The sequence below is a fragment of the Hyperolius riggenbachi genome, chromosome 9 (assembly GCF_040937935.1).
Source record: "Hyperolius riggenbachi isolate aHypRig1 chromosome 9, aHypRig1.pri, whole genome shotgun sequence".
In the NCBI taxonomy this organism is placed as follows: Eukaryota; Metazoa; Chordata; class Amphibia; order Anura; family Hyperoliidae; genus Hyperolius; species Hyperolius riggenbachi.
The window spans coordinates 109,436,482-109,452,121 of record NC_090654.1 but is presented as its reverse complement, the minus strand read 5'-3'; the positions used below and the strand labels follow the sequence as shown (position 1 = coordinate 109,452,121).

Below are 15,640 nucleotides of genomic sequence, written 5' to 3'. Positions count from 1 at the left end.
TTGTTTTTCCTGTCTACAGAGAGCAACTTCTTAACCCGAGTTTGATAAGGTCTAATCTCCCCACCTGCCTTTACAGTGGTTACCTATGGGGTAACCTTCCTTTTAAGAATTATTCTAATCAAATTCTTGTTGAAGCTTTTCTCAACTATTGGCTGTTCTAAATTGCAGAGCTGAAAAAGTTTGTGTGTGCCGGCATTCAAGGCTATAAAGCAATACAAAGTGAGTATTTAGAAAAGGCAAAAACAAGGAACACCAAGAGCCCCAATAGTGTAATATGTACTGGTAAATGGTTACTAGATAGAGTAAATATTAACACTCACAAACCAGGGTTACCATTAGGCAACCACTGTAAAGGCAGGTGGGGAGATTTTCCTGACCCCACTCAGGAATAAAAAGTCGCTCTCTGTAGATGAGAAAAAGGGGTTCAACCCTCCACCCAGGGTGGACTCAATATTATGCAGGAGAACAGAGGCGCCAAAAGGATAAAAGGAAGCTAGATGAGCTTAAAAACCAAATTCTTGGTAAATAGAGGAGGTAGTGGTGGACTTACCTCCTCCAAGTAGACACACAACGACTGTAGTAAACACAGTCAATATATTTTATTTATGAACTCCAAATATGCAACGCGTTTCGCAGGTTTGATCCCGCTTCATCAGGCAATAACAACGGAGCAATAGCATATGTGGTCAGTAGAAGAGCCAGGCGTTGTGTGTCTACTTGGAGGAGGTAAGTCCACCACTACCTCCTCTATTTACCAAGAATTTGGTTTTTAAGCTCATCTAGCTTCCTTTTATCCTTTTGGCACCTCTGTTCTCCTGCATAATTTAGAAAAGGCAAATTATTTCCTGATAATCAGTACAATTTATTTTTACGTCCTAATATGAAAGTTGGCAACATTCACAGATTCAAGTTCACGAGACGTACGCTCAGAGACAGAGAAAAAGACAACTTACTACAGTTTCCTTGGCAGGTGGAGGTTTTGCCTGTTGACTAGGGATAAGCACAAAAGACAGTGTTCCATGCATTTCAGCCTAGTATAGAACAGAAGAAAAAAAACAACACAGGAATTAATTTCACTTCTACAATACACAAAACAAATATATCCCTGGATTTTATAACACGCTGATCCGATCCTCCACTGGCCGGCCTGGGGAATTTGTCCAGTCTCGCTCAGTCACACTCTACTGTGCATGCCCGACCCAGTCCCATGCACGCACCCATCACACTCCCACGGCCGGGAGTATTCTGTGACTGCCCAGCAGTACTGCGCAGGATGTTCCCTTACTGCACAAGATTACTATGCCAACTGGTGGAGGTTCAGAGCGACCCAGGACGGTGGTGAGGGAGCCGTCAGCTTGTAGGAAGCCCCAGGTAAGTATCAATGCTTTTATTTAGTTTGTCTCAGGTACACTTTATGGGGACCATATAATTATGCATTACATCCAGCTTTAAAAAATAAAGGTCAGTATTTAATGAGGTGAGAAACACTTCTCTTTCTACAGCAAGACGAACAAATAGGCCGACACTTCCAAATGTATTTTATTGTTGCAAACACCAAGCTGACGTTTCAGGATAAAGGAAACCATAGTTTCTAAAAATGCATCTTCGTGGAATGTAAAATGTACTAAAAAAAAAAAAAAAAAAAAAATATACACATTTCATTTTTCAGTTATTCAATTAGGTTCACTTCTCTTTCTACCGCAAGGTAAAAAACAAAATTTTTTTTGGGGGGGAAAAAAAAAACACAATAAATACATTTAACAAATATTTCATTTGGTGTTTAATGTTTCAGCTAAAGTGAATGTTTACCGTTAAAAAAAAGAAAAAGTCAGATACTCACCTAAGGAGAGGGAAGGCTCGGTCCTAATGAGCCTTCCCTCTCCTCTCCCGGTGCCCAGTCCCGCGCAGGATCCCTCGTGGCAGTATTCGAACAGTTCGGTCAAATACTGCCACTTCCGCATGCCGAAGGGAGCTTTCGGAAGCCTTCGGGAGCACTCGGGCTCCCGATGACGCGGCCGCTCCATACTACGCATGCGCGAACGCCCTCTATGACGCGTACGTATTATGGAGCGGCCCGTCTTCGGAAGCCCGAGTGCTCCCGAAGACCTCCGAAGTCCCTGCGGCGGCGGATGCAAACGGGGGAGCCAGCGCAGCACCGAGGCCTCATTAGGACCGAGCCTTCCCTCTCCTTAGGTGAGTATCTGACTTTTTCTTTTTTTAAACGGTACCCATTGGCTTTAAGTAATTAATAAAGTTAAAAATGCTTCTCTTTCTGTAGCAAGGTTAAAATTAACCTTCGTCAAATTGCAAGATCATTTGTTCAGCACTGGAAAAGTTAACTGAAAGACTGTTCACAAAAGCAAAAACCCGCTCAAAAGGCAGTGCAAGGTAAAGGCGGAGTTCCAAGCCTACTGGAAAACCATCATTTCTAAAAGTGTATATTCCTGGATTGAAGAAAAAAAAAAAGTTATTTTTTGTACTAAAACAAAATATAAGGGAAGACGCCGAGAGCCCAGTATAGTGTAGTATGTACTGTAAATTGGGTATGGAAGGTAAGTATAGGTAGGTTATACTCACAAACAAGGGTTACCGTCCAGGTAACCACTATGAAGGCAGGTGAGGAGATTAGTGCCAATTACAACAGAGAGAAAATGTGTGCATCAACCAAGTGAACCTGACAAATCTGGCTTTGTAAATTTGGCCTATTGGCTAATCACGAGACATTGCTCATGCAAATATGCATTTGCTTTCGCATGCCTAAATATGCAGGGTCAAAAACCAAAAACCGCAAAACAATCGCCCTGCGGGAATTAGTTCATGCTACATAGCACTATCCAGGGGCGCCACGAGGAGGCTTCCCATTGCCCCCATACAACCGGGGGGCCGCGGGGGTCCCAGGCTCTCTCACCGCCTGGAACCCACACAGCAGCACCCCAGAGGTGGAGGCTGGGGGGCGCAGGCGGTCTCCCCAGCAGGGCCAGCGCCGGGAAGAGCCGCCCGCTCACACCTCCCAAGATTAAAAACAGGCACTTACTTGCTCCAGTAGTGGGCTGTCTGTGCCTGTCCTCCCCCCCCTTCTGGAGAGATGTGTGTGAGCCAGCCCTGAGCTTCACAGCTCGGGGTGACCCATGCGTCACTCCTGTTCTATGCAGTGCCCCGAGTCGATGCGCAGTAGCAGAACGCAATGGACGTTAAGGCAAGTGCCTGGTTTTAAATTTTTGGGAGGTGGGTGCGGATGCACCCCCCCCCCCCCCTGGCGCTGGCCACGCTTGGGGGGGGGGGGGTCGTCTGCTTCGCCCAGCCTCCACCTCCGGGGTGTCGCTGTGGTCCCTAGGCAGTGAGAGAGCCTGGGGCCCCGCAGCCCCCCCCCCCCCCCCGGTTGTATGGGGGCATTGGGAAGCCTCCCCGTGGCGCTCCTGGATAGTGCTATAAAGCATGAACTAATTCCCGCAGGGCAACCGCTTCGCGGTATTGGTTTTTGACCCTGCAAAGTTTGGCATGCGAAAGCAGATGCATTTCTGCGTGAGCATGTCTCATGGTAAGCCATTTTAGCCAGATATGCACAGCCAGACTTGAAAGGGTTAAGCTTGATGTTGAGCACGCATACATTTTCTTCTGATTAAGGTGAGGAGATTAGACCTGTCCCCACTCAGGATTAAGAAGTCGCTCTCTGTAGATCAGGAAAAAAGAAGAATTCCCCTCCACCAGGGGTGGAAACAACTGCAATAGTAGTACAGAGGCGCCAACAGGGTAAAAACAATATTTCTTTAAAATGGATAAAATGAAGTAGGTAGCGGTGGACTTACCCCTCCAAAACAGACACAAAAATTGCTGTTTTAAGCAAAAATCAGTTTATTTACATACTCCGAACAAGGTGCAATGCGTTTTGCGGGTATATCCCACTTCCTCAGGCAATAAATAGGAGCATATCACCAATGCGGTCCGGTACATAGCCTAGCGCTAGGCTATGTACCGGACCGCATTGGTGATATGCTCCTATTTATTGCCTGAGGAAGTGGGATATACCCGTGAAACGCGTTGCACCTTGTTCGGAGTATGTAAATAAACTGATTTTTGCTTAAAACAGCAATTTTTGTGTCTGTTTTGGAGGGGTAAGTCCACCGCTACCTACTTCATTTTATCCATTTTAAAGAAATATTGTTTTTACCCTGTTGGCGCCTCTGTACTACTATTGTACTAAAACAAACTACTTTTGCAAAAAAAAAAAAAAAATCCATTTTAGCAAATCTCACTCTAAGTACTTGCAGCAAGCAGGTGAGGTTCCCATGAAAAGTAACTACTAGACCTTTAGTTTAGTTTATTGAGAAGTCTGGCAGTTTAGACTTATAAGTTATTCAGGATGGAATACATCATCTGCTCTCTCTCTCTCTCTCTGAAGCAGGTAGATGTACAATATGAAGCACTGTAAGGAGTTTCCGTAAAGCATGCTCCTACTGCTGCTTTTCATTACTGAGACTTTGCAAGCTAACAAGACTGCAGACTCAATTAACATTTTTGTTAAAAACTGAACTCCATGGGCAATGTGTCAAGCATGACACATCTTCACTTAAGGTTAAAGCGAAATTCCAAGTAACCTAACAAACTCCCTTCAGTGTTTACTTTAAAAATGAGACTGATGGGTCTGAGTTTGTACTTCATGTGACTGATGTACAAATGCATTTCCAACAGAAGTGATATTCTTACCCATCCACCTAAGCAAGCCTCTGTATTGTAGAGGAGGCTGGCTTGCAGTTAGGAACCAGGGCTAAAAAATGACCGGGATGTTGATACCAACCTTATTATACAACAGCCTTCCGGAAAACAACTGGCTTGTAGTTAGATAAAAGAGTAGTGTTATGGATTCTTTGCCATGCACCCCGCCCATCCAACTAAGTAAATTCAAACAGAGGTATAATTGGGTGGCCAAGGAGTCTAGCCTAAAAGAAGAGAAGAGCTCTACAGCCTCACACTACAAAGTGTAGTGAAGCAGCAAAGACTGTGGTGTCAAGTTTGACACAAATTCATTTTACATAAAAAAAAAAAAAAAGGATCCATTTTAAACAAATACTGGTAAGCCCCTGGTTAACGAATGAAATAGGGACTGTAGGTTTGTTCTTAACCCGAATCTGTCCATATGAGGTAACACTGTGCCATCTATGTCCCCTGTACCTCCCTATGCCCCCAGTGTCCTTGTCACTGTATGGTTCATTTGTGCTGGCAAATTATGGACCACCTCCCAGTCAACTGTTCCACGTACAACTAAATGTGGGTGTATCCATGCGGATCATGAGCTATAAGGTAGTTGGCCACCACCAGCCTAGATTTAACATTAACTACTCATCTAGCTAATTGTTAGCGCCATACTACTGATACTTCCAGCCGCACACCTAATGACACACACACACACACACACACACACACCAATAAATAGCAGTGAATCCACAGTATAACCCATGTAAACTAAAGGTGACCATGCACAAAAAAAAATCTGACAGATTAAATTGGTTATATGATTGTATTGATTAAATTCAACTAATAAAAACTAGAGCTGATCATTGAGGCTATTTTTTCCATCACTATGCCAATATCGTTGCAATCTGTATACACCCTTAAATTGGGTAAATTAAAATCCGCAGCAACTGGACGAATTTCAGGGTGCATACAAACTGCAAAACCAAATCACATTACAGCAGCGTTCACACTTAGCCGCGTGAAATCTGCAAGTGATTTCCGGCACTTTCCCACATACAGGAATCTGTGTTTTACGATTGTTTATTTGGTTTGCAGTTTTTGCTTGTGTTCGTATGAGAATATTTGGATTGTAATTTTTCAGTGCATACCAATGAATGTACAGGGCTTTCTGCAGTGATCGGTGCTGCGTGGGCTCTCCAGCCCGCAGCACCGATCAGGATTGAGCCTTGGTGATCAGACTTCCCCCCCCCCCCCTTTTTTTCCCCCACTGGGGGTATGTCCTGCTGGGGGTGTCTGATCGCCGCCGGCTGTTTGTGATCTGCGGGGGGCTCTTCAAAGCCCCCCTCCGCAGCGTTTTCGGCGCTCCCTGCCTTCCCGTCCCTTCCTCTCCCTCCATGGGCTGCGCAGGACGGATATCCGTTCTGCGCATTGAAGGATAGGCTTCAGCCTATCATATGCCGGCGATCCCTGGCCAATCAGTGGCCGTGGATCGCCGATCTACGTCACGGCGCTGCTGCGGCGCCGTATGATGTAAACAGCGGGGATTTCTTCCCCGCGTGTTTACATTTTGCCGGCGAGCCGCGATCGGCGGCTCTCCGGCTGTTCACGGAGACACCCTCCGTGAACTGACATGGAAAGGCCGCTCTATCGAGCAGCCGTTTCCATGGTAACCCACTTAAGACCTGCTGACGCCTATGGGCGTTAGCTGGTCCTTAAGTGGTTAAACATGATCTAATTAACTTCAAAATTGCATGCAACTTTTTGCACATACCTTGATTATTGTGTGATTTTGTTCAGACTTGCCATTGGCTTGAATTAAAAGCGATTCGCAAATAGCATGCGGGAAAAAAAGGAGATCTGCAGGCCAAAAGTTTCATGCAAATCAGATTCATAAAAGCACCTGAAAATGCAATGCTAATGTGACACCATTACAACTGTGGTGAATTTGGAATTCTGCTCAATTCATGTAAACTTTGCCAAGTGTGAACGGGGCCCGAGTCAAAAAAAAACATTTGAAAGCCATAGACCATTTCCTATCAATACCCACAGAAATTTGCATTAGTTTCAGGTAAACCTCGTCAACTCTGACTCATCAGTTCATCATGCTGCATTTGTAAACATGACAAACGTGCTCACAGCTGATCTGAGCTTTTTACAGCGCTTCCATAAAAAAAACAGTTCTTCCCTTTTCCACTTTGTAAACACAATAGTCAAATAACCTCCAACCTTCAGCTAAACCTTTAGGTTCTGCTTCTCTTAACTCTTTGCAGCTTTCAAGAACTAGCTTTATTGAACAATCACACACAACCCGTGGTTCCTAAGCAACAACTAAAAACAACATGAACGCAAAACATTAACCCCACCTAGAAACAATAGATTCCATGCCAAAAGCAAGTGATTGCATAGCCAGGTTTCACTGCAGTTATTTACTAGTGGAATGAATTGGCACAGACTAAAAATGAAGAAAATAGACACTGAAAATATTCTGTGAAGACTACCCCACATCGAATCAGAACATCCTAATCACAGTTTAACAATCCGTGTTCTAGGGGAAATTTGTCTTAACCAGCTCCTGACCACCTAACGCCAATGGGCGGTGGGAGTGTGGCTGCTGGGGGACCTCCTAACACCGATGGTGTCAAAGTGCGGTGGGCGGGATTAGCAGGGAACACGCGCTCCCTGCTTGTAAACAGAGCGGGGAACAGTCAACAGCCTGCCAGTCGCGACTGGAGCTGGCAAGCCGAATCAAAGAGAAAAAAAAGGCTACTTACATTTGCACAGCGCTGCGCCAGATTGCAGCGCTATGCAAATGTAAGCGACTCCCTTGTCACTAAAAGAGAACCTGAACTGAAAATAAAAAATCTAAACAAACATACACAGGGCATACTTACCTGCCATGTAGTCTGCTCATCAATCTCTTTCTCTTCTCCCGCATCCTGTTTGTCCACTGTGATCAATGGATTTCTCTGCCCTCCATTTTAAAAATGGCCATTACCCCATAACAGCTTCCTGGTCAGCACACTGTTAAACTGTAATATCGCCCACTTGAGCCATAGGGAAACATGGACATTACCTTCCACATTCAGTTGTAACTGACAGCAGTTGATATATAACTGACAGCAACTGGTATATTTCAGTTATATTGTCAGAACTGGAAGGGATCACTGTAAGAAGAAAATGGTGAGCCTCAGAGGAACTGACGGTGAGGTAAGTATGTAACATTCATTTGCTGCTACATCATGTGTTTATTTTAAATAATTTTACTCAGTTCAGGTTCCCCTTTAACTGTCCCCCAGGAGTGGCTTACAAACTAATCCCTCTCATAGGCTGATGCCTATGAGAGGTTAGTTTAAGGATCACGGTCAGGGCTAATTTAGGGGAAGGGAGGGAAATAAAATAAAAAATAGGATATTTTATTTTAAAAAATAACTTTTTAAATTAATAATAAAAAAAAATGCAGCAGCAATCAGAGACCAACAAAAAATGCTCTATTAGTGCCAAGAAAAGGAGGTAAAATTAATTTGGGTGGCAAGTTGTATGGCCGAGCGATAAATCATTAAAGTGGCGACATGCAAAAAAAAAAAAAAAAAAAAAAAAAATCACCTGGTGACTAGGGGGGTATAAACCTCTGGTCCTCAAGAGGTTAATATTTATTATATCCACCACTACATAAGGTTTTGTACTGCTAAGGTCTGTACAAAACCACTGCTTTAGTGCTCGCTCCACCATTGATATGATGGGGTTTTTCCACTGTGTGTCCCTATCAATTTTACCCCAGAACCATTTTAACAGTTACGAACAAGTGTGATTATTAAAGTGAATGTATCAAGATGCATCCCCAAGGCCTTGGAAGTAATCAGGGGCTCCTACTCCAGATAAGATCACAGGGCATCCCATTACCCAGTATTTTGTCCACACAGTATGCAAAAAGCACCACTCACTCAGCTGCATAGATGGCTGATATGTGGTGAATGCCCTAACCACTGTACTCTGTAGTTGCCAAGTCTTCCATACAGTGGCCACGTCTAGTGTCAGAGGGTGCACCACTAACACAGGAGATGCCACTGCAACAATAGCCTTTGATCGGTGACATTAAAGCAATTTTTATGGTTGCCATGGAACAAACAAATAATTTCACTTACTTTAATCAGCAAGATGTATAGAAAGCAAAAGGTTTAACCTCCCCGGCGTTCAATTTTCCCAGGATTTCTTTGCAAAAAGTGATAAAATTTATTTTTAAAACTTTTTTTTTTCCTGTAACTTGCCAAAATGTGTCAAGCAAGGGTCTAGTATACAGTGCAGGAGAGTATTGGTGTGTATGCACTTTTATACTGTTCACAGCATGTTTTTATGGATGGACATTTCTGTCCATACCGCTGGGGAGGTTAAGGCATATTCAAACAAAAGGATCAAAAATTGACCTATTATGATTGGACTTTACAAACGTGTGTGGTGGCTTCAACTTCCACCAAAAAACCACATTGGATGGTATATTGCCTCTCTACTTCTGTCTGCTGTGCAGAAGCTAGAAAGGGAAAACCTCAAGCTAAAATGTGATGTGTACGTCATTCACCAGTTAAAAACCATAAAATAGCAAATCTGCTTCGTGCAACTTAGTTATAAATGTGCAATAAATGCACAAGACAACACATGAAAAGACCATGTCCAGCGTGCCAAGCTACTTTCATGGCTTATCTGTCCACTTATCTGCTATATTGTTCTCACATCGTACACATAGGGCTACAGAATACCAATATCTAGATTATACTGTTTTTTTATTATACTTAAAACGATTTGGAAGATATCTACATTTATTTTGTTTTAGGAATCAATGTATAAACAGCATTTGGATCTAGCTGACGCTTTTGTAAACAGGTGTCTCTGTTGCTTACCATTTGCCGCATGGAAAATTCCTTAAACGTTATTTTCCACTAACTACTTGTGCCACAATGAGCTGTCTGGCAGCACATTTACATGTATTGCGTTGCAGTCTGTAGGCCCTCATAAAACCGACCAAACAATGTGCTAAAATACAGTGGACAACTTTCTTCTGCCGTTTGGCATCGAATGTACTGGAGAAACTAGGCACCACGTTAAGCAATCTGTTTTACTCTGCTCAGGTATTTTGAGTGTATTAAGAGTATTTACTAAAAAAAAAAAAGGTGAATCATTCAGCGTCACCGCTGGTTTCTACCCAAGAGATAAGTGAAGAAAGAGAATTCCAAGAATTGTATAATTCAGAATCACATTTTTAAACAAAGGATTATCCAGTCGGAAAAAAAAAAATTAAAAAATACCACCGCCCAATATGAATGTAGCTATACCAGACTAATAAACAGATGTATAAACAGATACAGGAAACACTAAACCCAGTGTTTCTCCAGGCCCTACTAGCTAGGTGCTCCACCCAGCTAATTTTGGTGAGCCCCCGGCTGGCATCAGCTCATCTCCTCATCCTCCTCCTATGCTGTATGCAGACTGAGTCGTGTATTCCCCAGTCACGGCCCACCCACCTATTTTTTCATACCACCCGGCTGGGAAAAAAAATTCTGGGGAGAGCACTGTAAACCTATGTAGTAGTTTAATTTAACAGTGATTTTAGAATTCGAGATCTAGTAAATGTTCCTGTTACTGGTTCAAACATAGGAAGCCTGATGTAGACAAGACTAGGTATGGAAGGGTTACACAGAAGAGACAATAAAACCAGGTACAAATGTTAGAACTCAGCGCGGGCAGCCTTTCTGAGCCCTCTGAGCTATAAATATAGAGTGTGTACAGGTAGTCCCCGACTTGCGAACCACCCGCCGATACGAACGACATGGATTCTGTGTTTCCACGGGAACAAGTAAAGAAGAAAAAAAAAACCATCAAATTGCACTTAGAATGTTTTTTAAATCAATTTTCTCAAAAACTGCAATGTGACACAGAGGGGGACACTGGAGGCACAGAGGAGGTACAGGGGACAGAGATGGCACAGTGTTCTGACCTAAGAACAGATTCAGGTTAGGAACGAACCTACAGTCCCCATCGTTCGCTAACTGGGGACTACCTGTATAGGTATTCAATGGATCTTTCAGGAACACAGTGCATTGTTCCCGCCACTTGCCTCTCCTGATAGAAGCTGCTACATTATGTGATGTGCTGTCCTCCCTCCTCCATAGCAACATTACACAGTGCTCAGCTGCGGTTGAGCGACTTATCTGTATGCCCTTATATCTGGAACGGTTATCCTAGTTATCAGATCACAACAACTACTGGCAATAGCAGTTATGCATGTGTATGCACTTTAACAGGAGCAGACAGAAGAGTTACTTTTACAATAATGTGCACACAGTAGTGAAATAAGCAGGGAAAACACTGGTGAAATGGCCCCCCAAAAAAACTACATTCCATATCCAGAAAACATCTACGGCAACCAATTAAGATGCAATGACCAGCAATATACAGAAACATACAACCACAAAAAGAAATTAAAAAGGACACTGTACAGATCAGGAGGATCTGAAGTTTCAATTCCCTCACATTATATCTAAAACTACATCTAAAAAAAAAAAGTTGAGCTTTGAAGTGTACCTGAACGGACATATTTCATTATGAGCTAAACATGCACACATATAGTAGTAAGTCTTCTTAAAACGTGCCGGTGTTCACGGTTTATTTTATTTTTTTAATAGTTAATATACCAATGTTTTATGAATATAAATGAGGCAATGGAACTGTACCCACAGCTCTAACGGAAAGTAAATAGAAACAAACCTTTCTTAACCTGGCCATACATTTGTAGATTTTCACCCAATGTTTCAACTCTGAAAATAATTAATTCAGAGGGAATTGATTCAGAAGGAATTGACTCCTACCATACACTGCACATCAATTTCCAATAGGATTTCCAGAAGGGAATTTATTGAAAATCAATCGAACTGTAGATTTGCACTGTTTTTGTTTTCTTCGTAAATTTGGAATAAAGCTTTTAAAGATATGAAAATTGTAAATATTTTTAAAAAGGAAAGTACATTTTTTAGTGCAGAGTGGGGACTGGTCAATGAAAGGCAAATATTTTCAAGTTGATGGAAGTATATGCAAAGTTACACAACTTGAAAATGGATCAAATTTCACCTTGGTGGGGCTTTACTGGTCCATTTTCAAGCTGCATAAATATGCATACAAAACTTTCATAATCCTGAATCAGCTTAGAATCACCACAATTTTCAGACCATAAGACACTTTTTACCCCTAAAAAGAGGAGGGAAATTTTTGTGCATTATAGTCCAAATTTGTCTCCACAGACGTGCCCTTCCCCCTCAATTCCTGGCAGTCCTTTTGCACCTCTTCTTCCCTACCCCTTTGAATACTAATATGCTCCATTCCACTAACTGTTTAGTGAAAGCAGCAATTTCCTCAGGCTTTACTCGACTCTCCTCCGGTGATGAAGACTGGAAGTACTGCGGCTAGTCTCCCTCACACAAGTGCTCTAGCCACAGTGCACAGAGGAACAGAGGGAGAGATAGGAGATGTGTTGCAGTCTTAGAAAGCCTGCACTATGGAGTATCAACCACACTCGAAATCTCTGCTGGCAGCTAGCGCCGCACCTGCTGACGGGACCAGTCCTCAGCTTTAAACTCTGACATGTGGCATCAGCTGATCTGTCCTAGAGAGACAAGGGAGGACATCAGTGGGACAGCCAGTACAGGTACACTGCACAGTCATTAGGCTGAATGACTTTTCCTGCAACACCTAGTTTCAGCTTGCTTTACATGCCTAATTCCTGGCTGCTTGAGAACATGATTGATGTGCCCTGCTGGTTCACACTGTAAGAGATTTTTCTAAGCGCTTGTGATTTTAAAAACTCTTGCTAATGTAAAGCTATGTGTTCACACTAGAGCAATATCACCCATAGCATTGCATTAGCAAGAGCTTTTCAAATCACTAGCGCTAAAAAAGCTCTTGCAGTGTGAACCAGCCCTAACATCCTTGTGGATATATGGAAATGCTTGCTTAGCTTGAATCTGTCTTTTGTCTAAGTGTTTGAACCCTCTGGACCTGGAGAACTTTTATTAGGCTGTAGGATGGAAGAAAGAGTTTAAAAAGGATGTTTCAGGAAAGAGAAGGAGGCCCGGGTCAAACGTTGCTGCAGTGTCAATGGAAGAAGCAAGAGAAGACAATTACAACAACAAAATCTGAGAGGTAAAATTTGTACAGTAATCCCTGGCTCATGTCACTGACCTCGGTAGCTTACAGTCTAATCCCTGCCTCAAATCACTGACCTCCGTGGCTTGGGGAGAGAAGATCCATAAGACACCCCTGCCCCCATGGACCCACCAGTTGCAGTATATATTTTTTTCTCTGGTTATTGTCCTCTAAATCTAGGTGCGTCTTATGGTCTGAAAAATATGGCACTTGCATTTCATTGACTATTCCTATGGTAGCTCAGAGCAGGTATGGCTACTAATGAAGAAGATTTAAACAAGTTATTGCAATGAGTGTAGCAATGAGTGTAGCTATACTTCTTTCTACCTTTTGTGAAAGTTGCTGTACACTTTTGCTACACTTAACACTGAACAATTGTCACTATAACCTACTGTTATGCACTGCTGGCGCTGACAAAAATACACATGTATACATTGTAACATTTACTACACTGTTAAAGCAGATGCTAAACATAGATGATTAGCACTGTAAAATGTTCCTTACCTAAAAACGGAGCATGTGTTTTCTATGATATACAGTATATGTATATTTACAAGTACTATTCACCACAAAATGGAGAAATTGCAAATGCAAGTGAAAAATCGTGCACAGAAAACACAATCGCAGAGCGAAAGTACAAAAAACCCGCCCTCAATACTGGAGGGCAAGTGTGCTTCCTGCCTTGGTGGCTGCATATAAAATATATTATATATATATATATATATATATATATATATATATATATATATATATATATATATATATATATATATATATATATATATATATATATATATATATATATATATATATACACATATACATATACATATATATATATATATATATATATATATATATATATATATATATATATATATATATATATATATATATCACACCTTTTGTTCTAAAATCTTTATGCAATGGTTTACTAAATTAGGATTAGTTTAAGAACCATTATGAATCACCGCTAACAAATGTAGGTATACAGTCTATGCTTCCTGGAACAGGACTGGCACATTGTGAACGAAAAGTTTAGAGAGACTGCACAAAGGCACAGCTAGCAGGCATACACATTGTGCACCAAGGGATACCAAGGAGGTGAATCATACAACCGTGAACCAGACCTTCAACTTTCTTTTATCAATGAACATACAAAATGTGAGAAAGTTATTTCTTCAGATCACTTACCAGCAGCTCAAATACGTCATTGACGTCTTTCCCTCGAATTTCAATGCCATTTATTTCCAGAATTTCATCTCCTTCATGCAACAGTCCACTCTTTTCAGCTGCGCCTCCTTTCACTATACGGCTGATGATGACGGATTCCAGCTCGTTCCGTACTGTGGCACCCTGCAATAAGCAAATCAATTTATACAACAAACTACATGAGCAATGCTTAAGTATACCAACCATCAGAGAAATTTAGAAGTAGACATTGCTGGCTAATCACTAAAATGTCACATGCTGGTCTATAATGCTGACCTGGCTAAAAACTTTTTAAAGTCACAAACTTTGGCAATAAAAACTGTGCATTAAAAACAAAGAAATACATTGTACATTATGAGGTGTCCCGAGTAAAATTAATGGATCAATATAGCGAAAGCGGGGAGAAAATTTAAATAAAAAAATAAATCACACAGTATAGAATTGAAGTAGTCAGAATACAGTATTACTGGTATACACAAAGGTTAAAAATAAGCCAACGGTTTAATTCTAAAAAATAGGGCATAATCCTCTTGCCGAAAAGTTCAAACAGGCTCAAACAGCCAACAGGGGAGGCTACACTGCAGTGCACTGGGTTTGTGCCTAGAAGTATCTGGCTGCTGTCCTGTACATGCAAGCTGCTGTATAGCTTTCAACACAATCTATTAGTTTCATCATTGCTGCAGTCGAAAGCCAAGGAGGTCTGCAGAAGGATCAAACTACTCTTCTGCAGACCTAAAAGGGGATTCCTTCTGCCTACAAATGCCTGCATATTTCCTCTCCTGTTGGCTGTTTGAGCTTGTCCAAACTCCAACTGTAAGAGAATTTACTGAAGCCCTATTTTATAGAATTAAACCTTTTTATTGGCTGACTGTTAACCTTTAACAGAACCGTAACGGTATCGCTGCTTCATTTTTATTTTTCTCCATTTTCGCTATAGTGCTCCTTTAAGCATTCAAAACTATGCTCCAAAAATGTCAATGCCATAAACTATGCTTGCCCAATTTTTCTGACACTAGTTGGACTTGATGCTGCTCCACTGGCCAACTGTCATCTCTAGCCATGTAATAGTGGAGACAGGTTTATTGGGTATTGTTAGAACTACTGAACATAATTAATCTTCCCGACAAGCTCCAGATAGAATTGCTCATCTGGCTTAGAGAGAAACTCCGACCAAAAATTGAACTTTATCTCAATCAATAGCGGATACCTCCTTTTACATGAGAAATCTATTCCTTTTCACAAACAGACCATCAGGGGTCGCTGTATGACTGATATTGTGGTGAAACCCCTCCCACAAGCAAAGTTCGAACTTTTGGCAGTTTCCTGTCTGTGAACCTTGTTGCCTTGTGGGAAATAAATGTTTACAGCGGTTTCCAACTGCCAAAAACCATGCAGCATCTACATCACCTGCCAACAGTAAAATGTTCACTGGAGTTCCTCTTTAAACCCTGCAGCTCTAAAGCTTAGTACACACGATGCAATTTTCCATCAAATCGTTGTGTAATCTGATAGGAAGCTGCATCATGTGTAGCAATCCAAACTGTTCCTG

General features: G+C 41.8%; 1 protein-coding gene across 1 annotated transcript in view; it reads right to left on the bottom strand.

Moving 5' to 3' along the window:
* PALS1 (protein associated with LIN7 1, MAGUK p55 family member) overlaps window positions 1-15,640 on the bottom strand; it is a 119,871-nt gene that overhangs the window by 29,597 nt on the left and 74,634 nt on the right. Inside the window, exons 6-7 of the mRNA XM_068253321.1 lie at window positions 14,074-14,235; window positions 954-1,031 (exon numbers count right to left, since the gene is read on the bottom strand). Coding sequence (XP_068109422.1) covers window positions 954-1,031; window positions 14,074-14,235 — 240 coding nt within the window. The remainder of the gene's footprint in view (window positions 1-953; window positions 1,032-14,073; window positions 14,236-15,640) is intronic.